Source organism: Pseudophryne corroboree, chromosome 9 (assembly GCF_028390025.1).
Source record: "Pseudophryne corroboree isolate aPseCor3 chromosome 9, aPseCor3.hap2, whole genome shotgun sequence".
Lineage (NCBI taxonomy): Eukaryota > Metazoa > Chordata > Amphibia > Anura > Myobatrachidae > Pseudophryne > Pseudophryne corroboree.
Window position 1 is genome coordinate 99,884,269 of NC_086452.1, and position 19,516 is coordinate 99,903,784.

The window sequence follows — 19,516 nt, forward strand, 5'->3', positions numbered from 1 at the left end:
CTGGTAACTAGATACATTGCAGAGGCATGTCCTACTGAGTGCATAGGCTGCATTTTCATGAATGTTGGCTCAGCTAACAAAATGTCTGCCTACATTATTGTAGGTACATTTCAGTACAAGCCATGGGCATATCTATAATTGGTGACATGGGTCCAGAGAGGCCCACACCACACACTCTGCATCCATTTACTCTTATTACCTCTACATTGGCACCACAGAAACCAGGGTGCGGACACCATGTTTGCAGATATCTGTGCATGAGCACTACAAAAATCACTGGGAAAATGGTGCCTGCTCCATTTTCCTGGAGATCAACAAGTGATATTTGTTTAATATCTCATCTTACTTATCACACTCTTTCATTTTAGCTACGTATACAATAAGACTATCTAGGTAAAAAGTTTATTTTAGAAATGTAGCTGAGTCAATATGGTAAAAGACAGACCAAAATGTGATAGCTTGTGAGATGTATTAAACTTCTAAAAAGGACAATTGGAAGATGTTGCCCCTAGTAACCAATCAGTTTCTAGCTATCATTTTATAGAATTATCTAGATAAATGATAGCTAGAAGTTGGTTGCTATGGGCAACACCTCCACATGTACTCTGTAGAAGGTTTGATACATCACCCCCAAAGTGTGTTTATTATTTATAATTATGATGTGATTTACCCAGCCAAAATTCATCCTCAAGGTTCCCAAAACCCACACGATAGTCGGCCCACTTCCGGAAAAAATCTGTAAGACCATTCTGACGTCTCTGAAACACCTACAAGGAAAGGATATGTCATCAGATGTGACGGGTTAAATATTTAATTACATGCAACACAGAGTAGTGTTATGTTAGATGCTTCTGATCACCATAGTGGAGATATGGAATTATCTTCCAGAGGAATAGTACCACACAGTGCTTTCTGTCTGATGGCCTTCACTGGGGCACAGTACTGGCACATATTACTGTATTTTTAAATCTTATGGCTAGTTTGACAAACAGGAAGAAATAATTTATGAAATTAATAAAATAAGCATTTGAAGACTTGCCCAAAGTATGGAAGAAACTACCAATCTTGTATGTAACATTAGGCGAGTACTGGTACTTTTTCTCAGTATTTTCATACTAAAAAAAGGACTGGTACCAAATATATTCAATAATGGGAGCCAGTTTCTGTGTGGATAGAAAGAAACCCAGGTCCCGATGCAGGAGACAGATTTATGGTTATGAAAAATCTGTTATCTTGCAGGTCATGCTAGTGCAACAGTGCTGGGAACCGGGAAACAGTAATATTATACTGCTCTGCTTTCATCTACTCACAATCCAGCCTCCTCCATCAGTGGTCATGTCACAGAACACTGGTACACTCTGACTCTGGTCATCATTAAGGTAGAGGGTATAGACTCCGTTCTGCGTGTCGCCATTCAGTAAATGCTGCGCACAGTCCTGGGGGTGGGAGAACACTCTTCCACCTGAACAGAGATATAGGATGGATTAAGTCTACTGATTTACTTGTCCAATGTCCTGTTACACTTACAGTACATAACATAGGGCACAGAAAAACCTCCATGAACAAGTGAGAATTGCGTTCAGAGACATGCTAAGAAATACTCATGTAACTAGGACCAGAGGAAGTGAAGCTCATCTCCCAAAGAAGGTGCACCCCTTACCTCTCATAGAGACAGCACCTCAACCCCTACTGCTGCTTACCTAAGCAAACGGAAGGAGTGGAGGGACGGTGGTCCATGTCAATGACCAGATCTCAGTATGAGGAGAAACTGTGGGGGCATTAGAGACCCTAAATGACTAATTTTATGACATGATGTCACTCATTCAATGATTTAGGTGACCCCTAACCAGTAGCACCTATGTGACCACTTAGGTTCTCAGACCTGTCTATATCTCACACATTGGGCTGACTCAATATTTAGGGTCTAATTCCATGAGTAGAGCCATGTTATAGTATGAAGTTAGCTGGAAACATTGTTATACATGGATAAGAAGTATATTGTATGACTTTACAGTAGCCATGCTGAGAAAAATGTATCACCAACATCTTCTTTATCAACTACTTGTTGTGGCAACATAGACTGTGACATGGTCACATCCCATGTGAACGTGCCATCCTGCTCTGTCCACCCGTGCTGTAAGATACAGGGGTCTATTAATAAGCCTTGGATGGTGATAAATTGGACGGAGATAAAGTACCAGCCAATCAGCTACCAACTGTCATTTTTGAAACACAGCCTGTGGCATGGCAGGTAGGAACCGATTGGCTGGTACTTTATCTCCGTCGACTTTATCTCCAGCTAAGGCTTAGAAAATAGACCCCTAAGAGGTCTATTTATTAAAGCTGGCCATATACCTAAAGATTTATTGTCCAATTTGGCTGGTTGGAATGGAAATCTGGTAATATATGGGAGCCAATGACAAATTACCATTTGTTTTAAAATGCTGGAAAACTGACAAAAACGGTTGTTCAGATAAATTGGTTAAATCAGTTTAACCAAATTTGTTTGTTTGACTATTTTTGTATGTTTTTCAGAGTTTGGCAGTAAATGGGATGTCAGATGTTGGGATTCCGGCATTGACATTCTGACAGCAGTCGGGACTCCGGAAGCGGTCTTTTGACCGTCGTGATGCCAACCACATCCGGTCAGATTTTTGCAATGTATATAAAATTCTAGTCACACAGCTCAGATGTTTATGTATTTTTAAAAACCCTTCTTTAATTCTTATACAGTATGGGGGTAATTCCAAGTTGATCGCAGCAGGAATTTTTTTAGCAGTTGGGCAAAACCATGTGCACTGCAGGGGGGGCAGATATAACATTTGCAGAGAGAGTTAGATTTGGGTGGGTTATTTTGTTTCTGTGCAGGGTAAATACTGGCTGCTTATTTTTACACTGCAATTTAGATTGCAGATTGAACTCACCACACCCAAATCTAACTCTCTCTGCACATGTTATATCTGCCTCCCCTGCAGTGCACATGGTTTTGCCCAACTGCTAACAAAGGTGGTCATTCCGAGTTGTTCGCTCTGTAATTTTCTTTGCATCGCAGCGATTTTCCGCTAATTGCGCATGTGCAATGTTCGCACTGCGACTGCTCCAAGTAAATTTGCTGTGCAGTTAGGAATTTTACTCACGGCATTACGAGGTTTTTTCTTCGTTCTGGTGATCGTAATGTGATTGACAGGAAGTGGGTGTTTCTGGGCGGAAACTGGCCGTTTTATGGGTGTGTGCGAAAAAACGCTGCCGTTTCTGGGAAAAACGCGGGAGTGTCTGAAGAAACGGGGGAGTGTCTGGGTGAACGCTGGGAGTGTTTGTGACGTCAAACCAGGAACGAAACTGACTGAACTGATCGCAGTTGCCGAGTAAGTGTGGAGCTACTCAAAAACTGCTAAGAAGTGTCTATTCGCAATTCTGCTAATCTTTCGTTCGCAATTTTACTATGCTAAGATTCACTCCCAGTAGGCGGCGGCTTAGCGTGTGCAAAGCTGCTAAAAGCAGTTTGCGAGCGAACAACTCGGAATGAGGGCCAATGTTCCTGCTGCGATCAACTCAGAATTACCCCCAATGTGCGGCTGATTTAAAACGTGCAGAGGTTTAGATCTGGGATGGGCGTGTCCAACTCCAAACTAAAAGACAATTGCAATGTACAGATGTAGGCACGCTCATCGTGGCTTTGTCGCGGCAGTACGTGCACGCCGGGTTCACCTACTCGTACCCGCCCATGCTTAGCTGCGGCAAACGTGGTCGCAGCAAACGAGGCGCATTCACGCCTAGATGTAGCCATGATGAGTGTGGCTACATCTGTAAATATAAAGCTATCCAGCATTTGTGGATACATGCAAAAGCAGTCAGTATCCACCCTGCAAGCAAAAAACAAATAAATGTATTTGCTCCCCTCGCATTGCAGCATGGTTTGTTCTAAGTGCAAAGTTACAGATGTGTCCTCATATATCCTTGCCTGCGATGCGTTCACACTGCAGGCAAGGACTCCTGGGACAACGTGGCATACGCACACCCCTGCCACAAAATGCAGGGAATCACCTTGCGTTTGCAGGCAGCGGGAGTAAGATGCTCCCGCTGCCCTGCACAGTGAGGGGTAGTCAGTGGCATACTATGATATGCTCCTGCTGCCCACAGTTGTATGTAGTTTCCCACAGTGGCATTCGCAGGTGCATGCACAGCGAGTAATAGCAGAACAAAGGAAAGTCTTTTTCCAGCAAGGATGTGTGAGGACACATCTGTACTTGTTTTCTTGCTTTGCTCCCAATTCAGAACCAGCACCACCATTAATATTTAATCCTAGAGAATAAGAATAATGGTGGTAATTGCAATCCGTGTATAGAAAAAGAGGGATTGTACAGTGCAGTTGGTCAATACTAATAAAAAGGGACATTTACTGCGTCAAGAAATCCATGAACAAATCTTTATAACCTGCGGCTATCTCTGGAAATTAGAGACAATTACTGTATATGCAGGTGCTTTTCTAATGTGTCAGACAATAATTGAGCGCTATGTGATAGTGTAAAAGAAAGAGATGTTAAATGTAGTTATACGCGGTTGAGTCACATTATAATGTCCCCCAGCTAATAGCCGCAATAACCGCCATGTGCAGCACGGACAGCAGCTAGACGGGCTGGGAGTGACTCAATAAGGTGCTGTAGGTTGTCACAGGTATCTGGAGACAAGGCTGACTGTAGTACATCCCACAGCTGCTGGAGGGTGCGTGGCTGAGGTATCATAGAGCAAACACAACGATAGAGGTGGTCCCACAGCTGCTCAATTGGGTTCAAGTTCGGGTAATTATGGGGCCAGGGAAGTATTGGAAGTCTTGGTCGTGCTTGTCTAACCACTGTCGGACTTTCTAGCCATGTGACATGTCGCATTGTCTTGCTGGAAGATCCCATCCACCCCGGGGAAGACAATCAGCATGTATGGGTGTAAGTGATCTGCAAAGATGGATTCAAAACCAAATCAGTTGAAAGTGCCTTCCTCATGGATGAGTGGACCCAGAGAATACCACAAAAACATTCCCCAGACTATAACGCTGCCACCACCAGCTTGTGTTCTTCCAGCAATGGTTGCAGGGTGTTTGTTTTCCGATGTTTGTTGCCTGACACACCAACGTCCAACCATTTGATGAAGCAGAAAACGTGACACATCGGAGAAGGCAACCCTTTGGTAATCAGCAGAGGTCCAACTCCGATACAGCTATGCAAATTGAAGCCTTTTCCGCCAATGCGCCTTCATTGACATAGGTACAGTGACCATCCATTTGCTTCAGAGCCCCATAGCAGCAGAGTTTGCTGAACTGTCATTTTAGACACGCGTCTGGTAGCCCCCAGGTTCATTCTGACGATGAGCTGCTCCACTGTAGCGTGTCGGTCGGCCCTCACGCACCTTCGTAGCTGACGTTTAATTCTCACATTAGTGGCACGTGGTGCTCCGCAGTTTCCATGACAGTTATTCGCAATGGTGCCATTTGTCCAGTCACAATACACCTTCACCACAACAGCAAGCAAACAGTTCACAAACTGCGCTGTTTCAGAAATAGATTAAAATACACGCTTCTTTTACAGTGGTTGGTTTCTCTTTAAGAGACCATGCGGTGACTGTGAGTGCTACTCCAGTTGTCGGGTGCCGTCTATGGAGCTATTGCAATCAGGCTGTTGCTAGGGAGCGGTGCGCCTGGCAGTCGGGTATTCCATACTGCTTGATGGTGACGTCATTGCGCCGGCGCTGGTATTAACAATAATCTCTGCTATCTGGTCCTGCTTCAGACGCATTTCATACCGCACAGGTACTTTATCAAGAAAGTTTTCATGTTCAAACAGGAAGTCCTTTTATTCTCTGAAAAAAACTTTTTTTTTTTCTTCAAAAAATAAAAACTTTATTGTCTTCATATAAAAACTAGACCTCTTATCAGGAAATGAGGCCATGAAAAGGTGGGAAACTCATGGTGATTTTTTGCTATAAAAATCTGACAATCTAATAAGCTGTATATGTAATGTGAGAAGCCATTCCACATCATAGCGTGGAATCTCTTTATTTCTACCAGGTGCTTTTCTACTGTTAAACCATATTCAACAGCAGATCATAATCTAAAGACTCCATTCAAGGATTCCAGAACATGACTGAAAACACATGTAAATGGAATGATAATAATACGTTGTAGAGGAAGCTGCATCTCCCTGCCAGCATGTGATCACATTCCACTGGATGTTTTTCAACAATATACCTGAGAATGACTGAAGAGCAGTTTTATTGCACAGTGCTTAACCGGAGTCGTCCTTAGGGACTGTCCGTAAGAACAGAGATGACAGCCATAGTGTACAAGCATATGTTAGATAGATGATGAAGCCTTTGTGTCAATGAGGTATACTGACCTGTAGTGAACGTTGTGTGAGCGATGGAACTTCGCTCTCCATCCTGTACCGACAGTATGGTGACATTGTATTCAGTGCTCTCCAGCAGTCCCTCCAGGCGGATCCATGAGTCTTCAGCATCCACAATCAGCTCCTAACAATAAAAGGCAGGTGAATAACATGGTGTAGTATATTTATACCAACTCTTTCTGTTCATCCGGAACTTAAGCCCCCCATACACTACGTATTAAGGCGATCCTCCTATCCCCTTACAGTTGTGTCGGGAGATCGGGATATTAAACAAGTTTAAAAATCCTGATCCTCTGATCCTGGTAAGTATCGCAGAATATTGCATTTTTAACATGCTCCATTTCCCTGATCCCCCGACGCGACTGTTCGAGAATTGGGGGATTGCCCCAATACGTTGCTTATAGATGTAGGGGGCACATTAGATGTAACCTCCTGACTGGCTGAAAATCTGAATATTTCAAAAGCATGTCTATCACAGTTTCTAAAGAGGACAAGTTGCCCATAGCAACCAATCAGATTCTACTGTAGCTATCAATTTATAGGATGTACTTTATAAATGATAGTTAGATACTTATTGGTTGCTGTGGGGAACTTCTCCACTCTTTCTCTTTAGAAGGTTTTACGCATCTCCCACCATAAGAGATATTGGGACGTATTGTATTTTCCAATGAACATCAGTGCTAGATACTGCATAACAAATGCAACCCTGCAGGTGTGGTGGTACACTCGGGTTACGGCGTACCATTAAGAATCTGGCTGCCGGTACGCCGTACCCCCCACTCACACTACAGCGGCCGTAATAATAAACACCGCCGCAGCCGAGGTCCCAGGACTTGCTCGGTGGCAGCAGCTCTACCAGCTCCTTCCTCCTGCTGCACATCTGCCTGGCAGCCCTGGCTTGCTTCTACATCTGCCGGTGCCTGGAGTGCAGGGTGAGTGAGAGAGACACAGAATGAAGGAGGGGAGGCGCAGGCTGAGAGACACAGAATGAAGGAGGGGGGGCGCAGGCTGTGAGACACAGAATGAAGGAGGGGGGTGCAGGCTGAGCGATAGAATGAAGGGGGTGGGCGCAAGCTGAGAGACACAGAATGAAGGAGGGGGGGGCGCAAGCTGAGAGACACAGACTGAAGAAGGGGTGAATGCAGGCGTAGGCTGAGAGACACAGAATGAAGAAGGGGGGGGGGGGTGCAGGCCGAGAGACACAGAACGAAGGAGGGGGGAGGCAGGCCGAGAGACACAGAATGAAGGGGGGAGGGCACGCAAGCTGAGAGACACAGAATGAAGGAGGGGGGGTGCAGGCTGAGAGACACAGAATGAAGAAGGGGGGGGGTGCAGGCCGAGAGACACAGAATGAAGGAGGAGGGGTACGCAGGCCGAGAGACACAGAATGAAGGGGGGGCACGCAAGCTGAGAGACACAGAATGAAGGAGGGGGGGTGCAGGCTGAGAGACACAGAAGGAAGGAGGGGGCGCAGGCTGAGAGACACAGAATGAAGGGGGGAGCAAGCTGACAGACACAAAATGAAGGAGGGCGTGGTGCAGGCTGAGAGACACAGAATGAAGAAGGGGGGGGGTGCAGGCCGAGAGACACAGAATGAAGAAGGGGGGAGGCAGGCCGAGAGACACAGAATGAAGGATGAGGGGTACGCAGGCCGAGAGACACAGAATGAAGGGGGGGGGCGCAAGCTTAGAGACACAGAATGAAGGAGGGGGGGTGCAGGCTGAGAGACACAGAAGGAAGGAGGGGGCGCAGGCTGAGAGACACAGAATGAAGGGGGGTGCAAGCTGAGAGACACAAAATGAAGGAGGGCGTGGTGCAGGCTGAGAGACACAGAATGAAGGGGGGCGCGCAAGCTGAGAGACACAGAATGAAGGAGGGGGGGTGCAGGCTGAGAGACACAGAAGGAAGGAGGGGCGCAGGCTGAGAGACACAGAATGAAGGGGGGGTGCAAGCTGAGAGACACAAAATGAAGGAGGGCGTGGTGCAGGAGGGAAGGAGGGGGAACGCAGACTGAGAAACACAACATGAAGTTGGGGGGAACGCAGGCTGAGAGACACAGAATGAAGGGGGGGGTGAGCTGAGAGACACAGAATGAAGGAGGGGGAGCAGCAGGCTCAGAGACACAGAATGAAGAAAGGGGGGCACAGGCTGAGAGACACAGAAAAGGAGGCAGGCTGAGAGATACAGTGAAGGGGGGGTCAAGCTTAGAGATGCTGAGAGAATGAGGGGGGCAGGTTGAGAGACATAGAATTAAAGGGGGCAGGCTGAGAGATGCATGGAGAAGATGATGGGGTGGCTGAGAGACATTCAGGGAAGATGGTGGTGTGGCTGAGAGTAGCAGGGGGGAGAAGACGGTGTGGCTGAGAGATGCAGGGGGGAGATGATGGTGTGGTGGGCAGATGATGATGGTGTGGCTGGGAGATGCAGGGGGGAGATAATGGTGTAGCTGAGAGATGCAGGGGCATGAATCTGGTTGAATCTCTGTTGTATGACGATGACTTTGGTTATATTCCTACAGAAACAGGCATCTTCCAGACCATGTGATTTCCTACATGAATAGTGAATACCGACTGAAGACGCTGCCATACCAGGGAGGATACATTTCTTCAGAGGTTCCCCATTGTGAGAAACCACCATAAAGGTAAGGTACATATGGAATATAAATGAATGCTCTAAGAGTGAGGAGAAATGAGGGCGTGTCATGGTGACACGCCCTCCATTTTCATTGGCCACGCCCCTTGTGGCACGTGGCCATGCCCATTTTTTCAGCGCGCGCCTACAGCGCACACACACGGTACCACTAAGACGTTTTTTACTACTTCCACCACTGAACAAGGGTAATCACTGGCTATAGCATTTGCGCAGCTAAGTCTATTAAACAAGTGGCTAATTTATACAGTATCTGTACCATCGTAATACCTGTTCTGTTATCATAAACTCAGGATGACAATAGCAGGTCACAATCCCTCAAGAACACTAGGATTATGTCCTACCCTCCGACATGCAGTCATTTTGAGCGCTCACCTTTCTGGTGCCGTTAGTAGATTTGTACGTCAGAATGTAGTTTTCAATAGCAGAGATAGGCGGCACCCACGACACCAGAGCACTTGTTCTGGTCACCTCAGTGGCTGTCAAGTTTGTGGGAGGATCCAAATCTAATGCAAATTAAAAGGAGATTAACTTTTTTAGGTCTTTTGTGCATTAATGAATTTAATGATATAAATAATAATGCAATAATAATACTAATACTAACACTAATAATAATAATAATAATTAAAACAAATGAAGATTAAAGGATATCTTTAAATACAAAAGACCTGTATGGTCTTCTGTTGAAGTAACAGCATACTGTACCTACAGAATATGCAATAGTTATTTACATGCACTCTCCAGTACAACATATCCAGGATTGCCAGAAAAAAACAATGTACTTCTTCCTACCTGGGTTTAAAGTGTCTCAATAATGTTTTACATTGGTCAACTTAAACTTTTAAAATAAGCGTGACGTCATGTTGGTGGCAGTATACAGCTAACTGTATTACAGACAAACAAGTCACCCAAAGAGCTTGTATTATCTGCAGCCTTACTGCTCATGGTTTGTAGACTAGACAGTTCCTAACCTTTTCCTTGTAGATTGTAAGCTTGTGAGCAGGGCCTTCCTACCTCTATTATTGTTTGTTATTACCCAGTCCTGTTTTTTCACTGTTTGCAATTGATTTGTTTTTATGTTTTCACTGTTTGCAATTGTAAAGTGCAACGGAACTTGCTGCACTATATAAAAGACACTGTTAATAAATAAATAACCTTCCCTAAAGTCCCCCATACATCAGCTGCCCCGATTCCCCAGTCCTCCAGCACTGCCAATCCATACTACAGGTCATACTTGTCTACTCTCCCAGAATTGCCAGGAGGCTCCTCACAATCAGGTGGCACTCCCGGCCAGGAAGGCAAGTCACCCTGAGCAGGCCAGCCTCCTACTCCAGGATAATGTGAATTGCGTCATTGTAGCCCTGACCCCCACTTTACAATGCATTATATAGCGGGGGATGGGTGTGATGATATGATCGCGCCTTTATGCCCCCGCACCACCTGCCTATGCTGATACCCCACCCCTACTGAGCCGACCTGGCTGCCTGCTCCAAAGAAGTAGCAGCCAGAAAGTCACCAGGTATGCTCCGGGCAAATACTGAAGTATTTTCTACTATAAAACATTTCATAATAATATAGGTCGTACAAATTGGAATAACTTTTACTTATTTGATTTGACCACCTAAACACCTGCAGTCTGTCCCCTATAAGTAGCTGTCGTTTTGATATGTTTTTGCCAGAAACAGAATTAATAGTCACGAGAGGACTCAATTAAAAAGAGCAGAAACAATGTAAAAATATGTCATGTTTTGTGAACTTGTACCTACTGCAATTAGCTCATGCATACTTACATGGGTGGCAATAAAACATATTGGCAAAAATATAGCATCCACTGTTACCTGATGTTCTCTCTGCAGTCACTTTGTAGCAATTTACTTACAAATCTATATTTAAATATTAATCATAATAATATTAGTGGCCAATTAACACTGCAGACCTGAACCGTTGTGATTTGCCACCATTACCGTCAATTAGAGATGAGCGGGTTCGGTTCCTCGGAATCCGAACCCCCCCGAACTTCAGCCTTTTTACACGGGTCCGAGGCAGACTCGGATCTTCCCGCCTTGCTCGGCTAACCCGAGCGCGCCCGAACGTCATCATCCCGCTGTCGGATTCTCGCGAGACTCGGATTCTATATAAGGAGCCGCGCGTCGCCGCCATTTTCACACGTGCATTGAGATTGATAGGGAGAGGACGTGGCTGGCGTCCTCTCCGTTTATAGTTACTGTTAGTAGTTAGTTGATCTGATTGCTGCTTAGCTTATTGTGGGGAGGATTGGGGAGAGCTGTTAGGAGGAGTACAGTCAGTGCAGAGTTTTGCTAGTTTTTTTTAATCCGTTCTCTGCCTGAAAAAAACGCTCCATACCATATCTGTGCTCAGCCTCAGTGTGCTGCATGATATATCTATGTATATCTGACTGTGCTGAGTGCTCACTGCTCACACAGCTGAATTGTGGGGGAGACTGGGGTGCAGTTATAGCAGGAGTACAGTGCACACTTTTGCTGCCAGTGTGACTGACCAGTGACCACCAGTATATTGTCTGCCTGAAAAAGTTAAACAAACACTCCTGTGGTGTTTTTTTTTTTTATTCTATAAACGCATTCTGCTAACAGTGTCCAGCAGGTCCGTCATTCATTATATTATATAAATATTTACCTGCAGTAGTGTTATATTTTTTTTGTTCATCTCTATCATCTTTATCATCTCTATATTAGCAGACGCAGTACGGTAGTCCATGGCTGTGGCTACCTCTGTGTCGTCAGTGCTCGTCCATAATTGTATACCTACCTGTGGTGGGTTTTTTTTTTCTATCTTCTTCATACTAGTAGTTTAGGAGTCTGCTGACAGTGTCCAGCAGGTCCGTCATTATATTCTATATATACCTGCAGTAGTGATATATATATATTTTTTATATCATTATCATCTCTATACTAGCAGACGCAGTACGGTAGTCCACGGCTGTAGCTACCTCTGTGTCGTCAGTGCTCGTCCATAATTGTATACCTACCTGTGGTGGGTTTTTTTTTCTATCTTCTTCATACTAGTAGTTTAGGAGTCTGCTGACAGTGTCCAGCAGGTCCGTCATTATATTATATATACCTGCAGTAGTGATATATATATATTTTTTATATCATTATCATCTCTATACTAGCAGACGCAGTACGGTAGTCCACGGCTGTAGCTACCTCTGTGTCGTCAGTGCTCGTCCATAATTGTATACCTACCTGTGGTGGGGTTTTTTTTCTATCTTCTTCATACTAGTAGTTTAGGAGTCTGCTAACAGTGTCCAGCAGGTCCGTCATTATATTATATATACCTGCAGTAGTGATATATATATATTTTTTATATCATTATCATCTCTATACTAGCAGACGCAGTACGGTAGTCCACGGCTGTAGCTACCTCTGTGTCGTCAGTGCTCGTCCATAATTGTATACCTACCTGTGGTGGGGTTTTTTTTTCTATCTTCTTCATACTAGTAGTTTAGGAGTCTGCTGACAGTGTCCAGCAGGTCCGTCATTATATTATATATACCTGCAGTAGTGATATATATATATTTTTTATATCATTATCATCTCTATACTAGCAGACGCAGTAAGGTAGTCCACGGCTGTAGCTACCTCTGTGTCGTCAGTGCTCATCCATAATTGTATACCTACCTGTGGTGGGTTTTTTTTTTCTATCTTCTTCATACTAGTAGTTTAGGAGTCTGCTGACAGTGTCCAGCAGGTCCGTCATTATATTATATATACCTGCAGTAGTGATATATATATATTTTTTATATAATTATCATCTCTATACTAGCAGATGCAGTACGGTAGTCCACGGCTGTAGCTACCTCTGTGTCGTCAGTGCTCGTCCATAATTGTATACCTACCTGTGGTGGTTTTTTTTTTTCTATCTTCTTCATACTAGTAGTTTAGGAGTCTGCTGACAGTGTCCAGCAGGTCCGTCATTATATTATATATACCTGCAGTAGTGATATATATATATTTTTTATATCATTATCATCTCTATACTAGCAGACGCAGTACGGTAGTCCACGGCTGTAGCTACCTCTGTGTCGTCAGTGCTCGTCCATAATTGTATACTTACCTGTGGTGGGGTTTTTTTTTCTATCTTCTTCATACTAGTAGTTTAGGAGTCTGCTGACAGTGTCCAGCAGGTCCGTCATTATATTATATATACCTGCAGTAGTGATATATATATATTTTTTATATCATTATCATCTCTATACTAGCAGACGCAGTACGGTAGTCCACGGCTGTAGCTACCTCTGTGTCGTCAGTGCTCGTCCATAATTGTATACCTACCTGTGGTGGGGGTTTTTTTTCTATCTTCTTCATACTAGTAGTTTAGGAGTCTGCTGACAGTGTCCAGCAGGTCCGTCATTATATTATATATACCTGCAGTAGTGATATATATATATTTTTTATATCATTATCATCTCTATACTAGCAGACGCAGTACGGTAGTCCACGGCTGTAGCTACCTCTGTGTCGTCAGTGCTCGTCCATAATTGTATACCTACCTGTGGTGGGGTTTTTTTTTCTATCTTCTTCATACTAGTAGTTTAGGAGTCTACTGACAGTGTCCAGCAGGTCCATCATTATATTATATATACCTGCAGTAGTGATATATATATTTTTTTTATATCATTATCATCTCTATACTAGCAGACGCAGTACGGTAGTCCACGGCTGTAGCTACCTCTGTGTCGTCAGTGCTCGTCCATAATTGTATACCTACCTGTGGTGGGTTTTTTTTTTCTATCTTCTTCATACTAGTAGTTTAGGAGTCTGCTGACAGTGTCCAGCAGGTCCGTCATTATATTATATATACCTGCAGTAGTGATATATATATTTGTGTCGTCAGTGCTCGTCCATAATTGTATACCTACCTGTGGTGGGTTTTTTTTTTCTATCTTCTTCATACTAGTAGTTTAGGAGTCTGCTGACAGTGTCCAGCAGGTCCGTCATTATATTATATATACATGCAGTAGTGATATATATATATTTTTTATATCATTATCATCTCTATACTAGCAGACGCAGTGCGGTAGTCCACGGCTGTAGCTACCTCTGTGTCGTCAGTCACTCGTCATCCATAAGTATACTAGTATCCATCCATCTCCATTGTTTACCTGAGGTGCCTTTTAGTTGTGCCTATTAAAATATGGAGAACAAAAATGGTGAGGTTCCAAAAATAGGGAAAGATCAAGATCCACTTCCACCTCGTGCTGAAGCTGCTGCCACTAGTCATGGCCGAGACGATGAAATTCCATCAACGTCGTCTGCCAAGGCCGATGCCCAATGTCATAGTACAGAGCATGTAAAATCCAAAACACAAAATATCAGTAAAAAAAGGACTCAAAAATCTAAAATAAAATCGTCGGAGGAGACGCGTAAACTTGCCAATATGCCATTTACCACACGGAGTGGCAAGGAACGGCTGAGGCCCTGGCCTATGTTCATGGCTAGTGGTTCAGCTTCACATGAGGATGGAAGCACTCAGCCTCTCGCTAGAAAAATGAAAAGACTTAAGCTGGCAAAAGCACAGCAAAGAACTGTGCGTTCTTCGAAATCACAAATCCACAAGGAGAGTCCAATTGTGTCGGTTGCGATGCCTGACCTTCCCAACACTGGACGTGAAGAGCATGCGCCTTCCACCATTTGCACGCCCCCTGCAAGTGCTGGAAGGAGCACCCGCAGTCCAGTTCCTGATAGTCAGATTGAAGATGTCAGTGTTGAAGTACACCAGGATGAGGAGGATATGGGTGTTGCTGGCGCTGGGGAGGAAATTGACCAGGAGGATTCTGATGGTGAGGTAGTTTGTTTAAGTCAGGCACCCGGGGAGACACCTGTTGTCCGTGGGAGGAATATGGCCATTGACATGCCTGGTGAAAATATCAAAAAAATCAGCTCTTCGGTGTGGAAGTATTTCAACAGAAATGCGGACAACATTTGTCAAGCCGTGTGTTGCCTTTGTCAAGCTGTAATAAGTAGGGGTAAGGACGTTAACCACCTCGGAACATCCTCCCTTATACGTCACCTGCAGCGCATTCATCATAAGTCAGTGACAAGTTCAAAAACTTTGGGCGACAGCGGAAGCAGTCCACTGACCAGTAAATCCCTTCCTCTTGTAACCAAGCTCACGCAAACCACCCCACCAACTCCCTCAGTGTCAATTTCCTCCTTCCCCAGGAATGCCAATAGTCCTGCAGGCCATGTCACTGGCAATTCTGACGAGTCCTCTCCTGCCTGCCTGGGATTCCTCCTACTGCTGCTGGCGCTGCTGTTGTTGCTGCTGGGAGTCGATGGTCATCCCAGAGGGGAAGTCGTAAGACGACTTTTACTACTTCCACCAAGCAATTGACTGTCCAACAGTCCTTTGCGAGGAAGATGAAATATCACAGCAGTCATCCTGCTGCAAAGCGGATAACTGAGGCCTTGGCATCCTGGGCGGTGAGAAACGTGGTTCCGGTATCCATCATTACTGCAGAGCCAACTATAGACTTGATTGAGGTACTGTGTCCCCGGTACCAAATACCATCTAGGTTCCATTTCTCTAGGCAGGCGATACCGAAAATGTACACAGACCTCAGAAAAAGACTCACCAGTGTCCTAAAAAATGCAGTTGTACCCAATGTCCACTTAACCACGGACATGTGGACAAGTGGAGCAGGGCAGACTCAGGACTATATGACTGTGACAGCCCACTGGGTAGATGTATTGACTCCCGCCGCAAGAACAGCAGCGGCGGCACCAGTAGCAGCATCTCGCAAACGCCAACTCTTTCCTAGGCAGGCTACACTTTGTATCACCGCTTTCCAGAATACGCACACAGCTAAAAACCTCTTACGGCAACTGAGGAAGATCATCAAAGAATGGCTTACCCCAATTGGACTCTCCTGTGGATTTGTGGCATCGGACAACGCCAGCAATATTGTGTGTGCATTAAATATGGGCAAATTCCAGCACGTCCCATGTTTTGCACATACCTTGAATTTGGTGGTGCAGAATTATTTAAAAAATGAGAGGGGCGTGCAAGAGATGCTGTCGGTGGCCAGAAGAATTGCGGGACACTTTCGGCGTACAGGCACCACGTACAGAAGACTGGAGCAACACCAAAAACGCCTGAACCTGCCCTGCCATCATCTGAAGCAAGAAGTGGTAATGAGGTGGAATTCAACCCTCTATATGCTTCAGAGGTTGGAGGAGCAGCAAAAGGCCATTCAAGCCTATACAACTGAGCACGATATAGGAGGTGGAATGCACCTGTCTCAAGCGCAGTGGAGAATGATTTCAACGTTGTGCAAGGTTCTGCAACCTTTTGAACTTGCCACACGTGAAGTCAGTTCAGACACTGCCAGCCTGAGTCAGGTCATTCCCCTCATCAGGCTTTTGCAGAAGAAGCTGGAGACATTGAAGGAGGAGCTAACACAGAGCGATTCCGCTAGGCATGTGGGACTTGTGGATGGAGCCCTTAATTTGCTTAACAAGGATTCACGGGTGGTCAATCTGTTGAAATCAGAGCACTACATTTTGGCCACCGTGCTCGATCCTAGATTTAAAACCTACCTTGGATCTCTCTTTCCGGCAGACACAAGTCTGCAGGGGTTCAAAGAACTGCTGGTGAGAAAATTGTCAAGTCAAGCGGAACGCGACCTGTCAACATCTCCTCCTTCACATTCTCCCGCAACTGGGGGTGCGAGGAAAAGGCTCAGAATTCCGAGCCCACCCGCTGGCGGTGATGCAGGGCAGTCTGGAGCGACTGCTGATGCTGACATCTGGTCCGGACTGAAGGACCTGCCAACGATTACGGACATGTCGTCTACTGTCACTGCATATGATTCTCTCCCCATTGAAAGAATGTTGGAGGATTATATGAGTGACCGCATCCAAGTAGGCACGTCAGACAGTCCGTACGTATACTGGCAGGAAAAAGAGGCAATTTGGAGGCCCTTGCACAAACTGGCTTTATTCTACCTAAGTTGCCCTCCCACAAGTGTGTACTCCGAAAGAGTGTTTAGTGCCGCCGCTCACCTTGTCAGCAATCGGCGTACGAGGTTACTTCCAGAAAATGTGGAGAAGATGATGTTTATTAAAATGAATTATAATCAATTCCTCCATGGAGACATTCACCAGCAGCAATTGCCTCCACAAAGTACACAGGGAGCTGTGATGGTGGATTCCAGTGGGGACGAATTGATAATCTGTGAGGAGGGGGATGTACACGGTGATGAATCGGAGGATGATGATGAGGTGGACATCTTGCCTCTGTAGAGCCAGTTTGTGCAAGGAGAGATTAATTGCTTCTTTTTTGGTGGGGGTCCAAACCAACCCGTCATTTCAGTCACAGTCGTGTGGCAGACCCTGTCACTGAAATGATGGGTTGGTTAAAGTGTGCATGTCCTGTTTATACAATATAAGGGTGGGAGGGCCCAAGGACAATTCCATCTTGCACCTCTTTTTTCTTTCATTTTTCTTTGCGTCATGTGCTGTTTGGGGAGTGTTTTTTGGAAGGGCCATCCTGCGTGACACTGCAGTGCCACTCCTAGATGGGCCAGGTGTTTGTGTCGGCCACTTGGGTCGCTGAGCTTAGTCACACAGCTACCTCATTGCGCCTCTTTTTTTCTTTGCGTCATGTGCTGTTTGGGGAGTGTTTTTTGGAAGGGCCATCCTGCGTGACACTGCAGTGCCACTCCTAGATGGGCCAGGTGTTTATGTCTGCCACTAGGGTCGCTTAGCTTACTCACACAGCTACCTCATTGCGCCTCTTTTTTTCTTTGCGTCATGTGCTGTTTGGGGAGTGTTTTTTGGAAGGGCCATCCTGCGTGACACTGCAGTGCCAGTCCTAGATGGGCTAGGTGTTTGTGTCGGCCACTTGGGTCGCTGAGCTTAGTCATCCAGCGACCTCGGTGCAAATTTTAGGACTAAAAATAATATTGTGAGGTGTGAGGTGTTCAGAATAGACTGAAAATGAGTGGAAATTATGGTTATTGAGGTTAATAATACTTTGGGATCAAAATGACCCCCAAATTCTATGATTTAAGCTGTTTTTTTAGGGTTTTTTGAAAAAAACACCCGAATCCAAAACACACCCGAATCCGACAAAAAAAATTCGGTGAGGTTTTGCCAAAACGCGTTCGAACCCAAAACACGGCCACGGAACCGAACCCAAAACCAAAACACAAAACCCGAAAAATTTCCGGTGCACATCTCTACCGTCAATGCCACATCACACATGGGACAGCACTAATCAAATAGCAGCTGGGTTATATGTATGGTAAGTTTAACATGTCATTTACCTGTCAATCAGTACTAAACAAGGTAGATTAAATGTCACTTGCCATCAGCATACAGTATCTATATATATTGCCAATTTATTATCTGTTATGTGTCAGATAACTGGCAGGAGTCGGCACAGAGCAGTAAAAATATTGGCCCTCATTCCGAGTTGTTTGCTCGTTGCCGATTTTCTCTATACTGCGATTAGTCTCTTACTGTGCATGCGCTTAGTTATTTTACTCAAAAGTTAGGTATTTTACTCACGGCATTACGAGGATTTTTCTTCGTTCTGGTGATCGGAGTGTGATTGACAGGAAGTGGGTGTTTCTGGGCGGAAACTGGCCGTTTTATGGGTGTGTGTGAAAAAAACGCTGTCGTTTCTGGGAAAAACGCGGGAGTGGCTGGAGAAACGGGGGAGTGTCTGGGCGAACGCTGGGCGTGTTTGTGACGTCAAACCAGGAACGAAACTGACTGAACTGATCGCAGTGGCAGAGTAAGTGTCGAGCAACTCAGAAACTGCTAAGAAATTTCTAATCGCAATTTTGCAAATCTTTCGTTCGCAATTCTGCTAAGCTAAGATTCACTCCCAGAGGGCGGCGGCTTAGCGTGTGCAATGCTGCTAAAAGCAGCTAGCGAGCGAACAACTCGGAATGAGGGCCCTTGTCTTCTCCATTTACAGCAATCTTTTCACTGTCCGTGTTTAAAAAAGGAATCCGGACACCTTTACTCAAACAATCCTGATTAATGTCATCATTTTATTTTGCGTACTTAAAAAATTGCCCACATCAAATTGGGCCTTTAATAATGGCCCAGTTTATCATTTTTTCTCCTACCCATTGAAAAAGAATTATCCGATAGGAGCCCGTCTCATAAACGCCGTATTGCCATCGCAATGAAAAGCAATGTGCTACGGTACATTGAATGTCTTAGCATAGCTTTAATAGTGTGTATCTCAGCAGTGGCTGCCTGATTTCTCAGAGGTGTATTTTCCTTGTGCATGAGATCTATTCCTTTGCTGGAGCAGTAGAACTTTTTTGGTCCATTACAAGGTGTTATGAATTCTGACAGTTCTACAATTCCCCTGGTTTGCTGCAAGCCCTGCATAATTCAGGCGAGAAACAGATTTCGTTCTCTGAGTGTTGTAGATTGCGCTATAGAGAATTCCTGTCGTTCATTAAGCGC

General features: G+C 45.0%; 1 protein-coding gene across 2 annotated transcripts in view; it reads right to left on the bottom strand.

Moving 5' to 3' along the window:
- Nucleotides 1-19,516, bottom strand: part of TNR (tenascin R) — a 765,126-nt gene that overhangs the window by 96,200 nt on the left and 649,410 nt on the right. For both annotated transcript variants that reach the window (XM_063939699.1, XM_063939698.1), the window contains exons 16-19: nt 9,420-9,550; nt 6,387-6,519; nt 1,311-1,462; nt 671-767 (exon numbers count right to left, since the gene is read on the bottom strand). In XM_063939699.1, the coding sequence (XP_063795769.1) occupies nt 671-767; nt 1,311-1,462; nt 6,387-6,519; nt 9,420-9,550 (513 nt within the window). The remainder of the gene's footprint in view (nt 1-670; nt 768-1,310; nt 1,463-6,386; nt 6,520-9,419; nt 9,551-19,516) is intronic.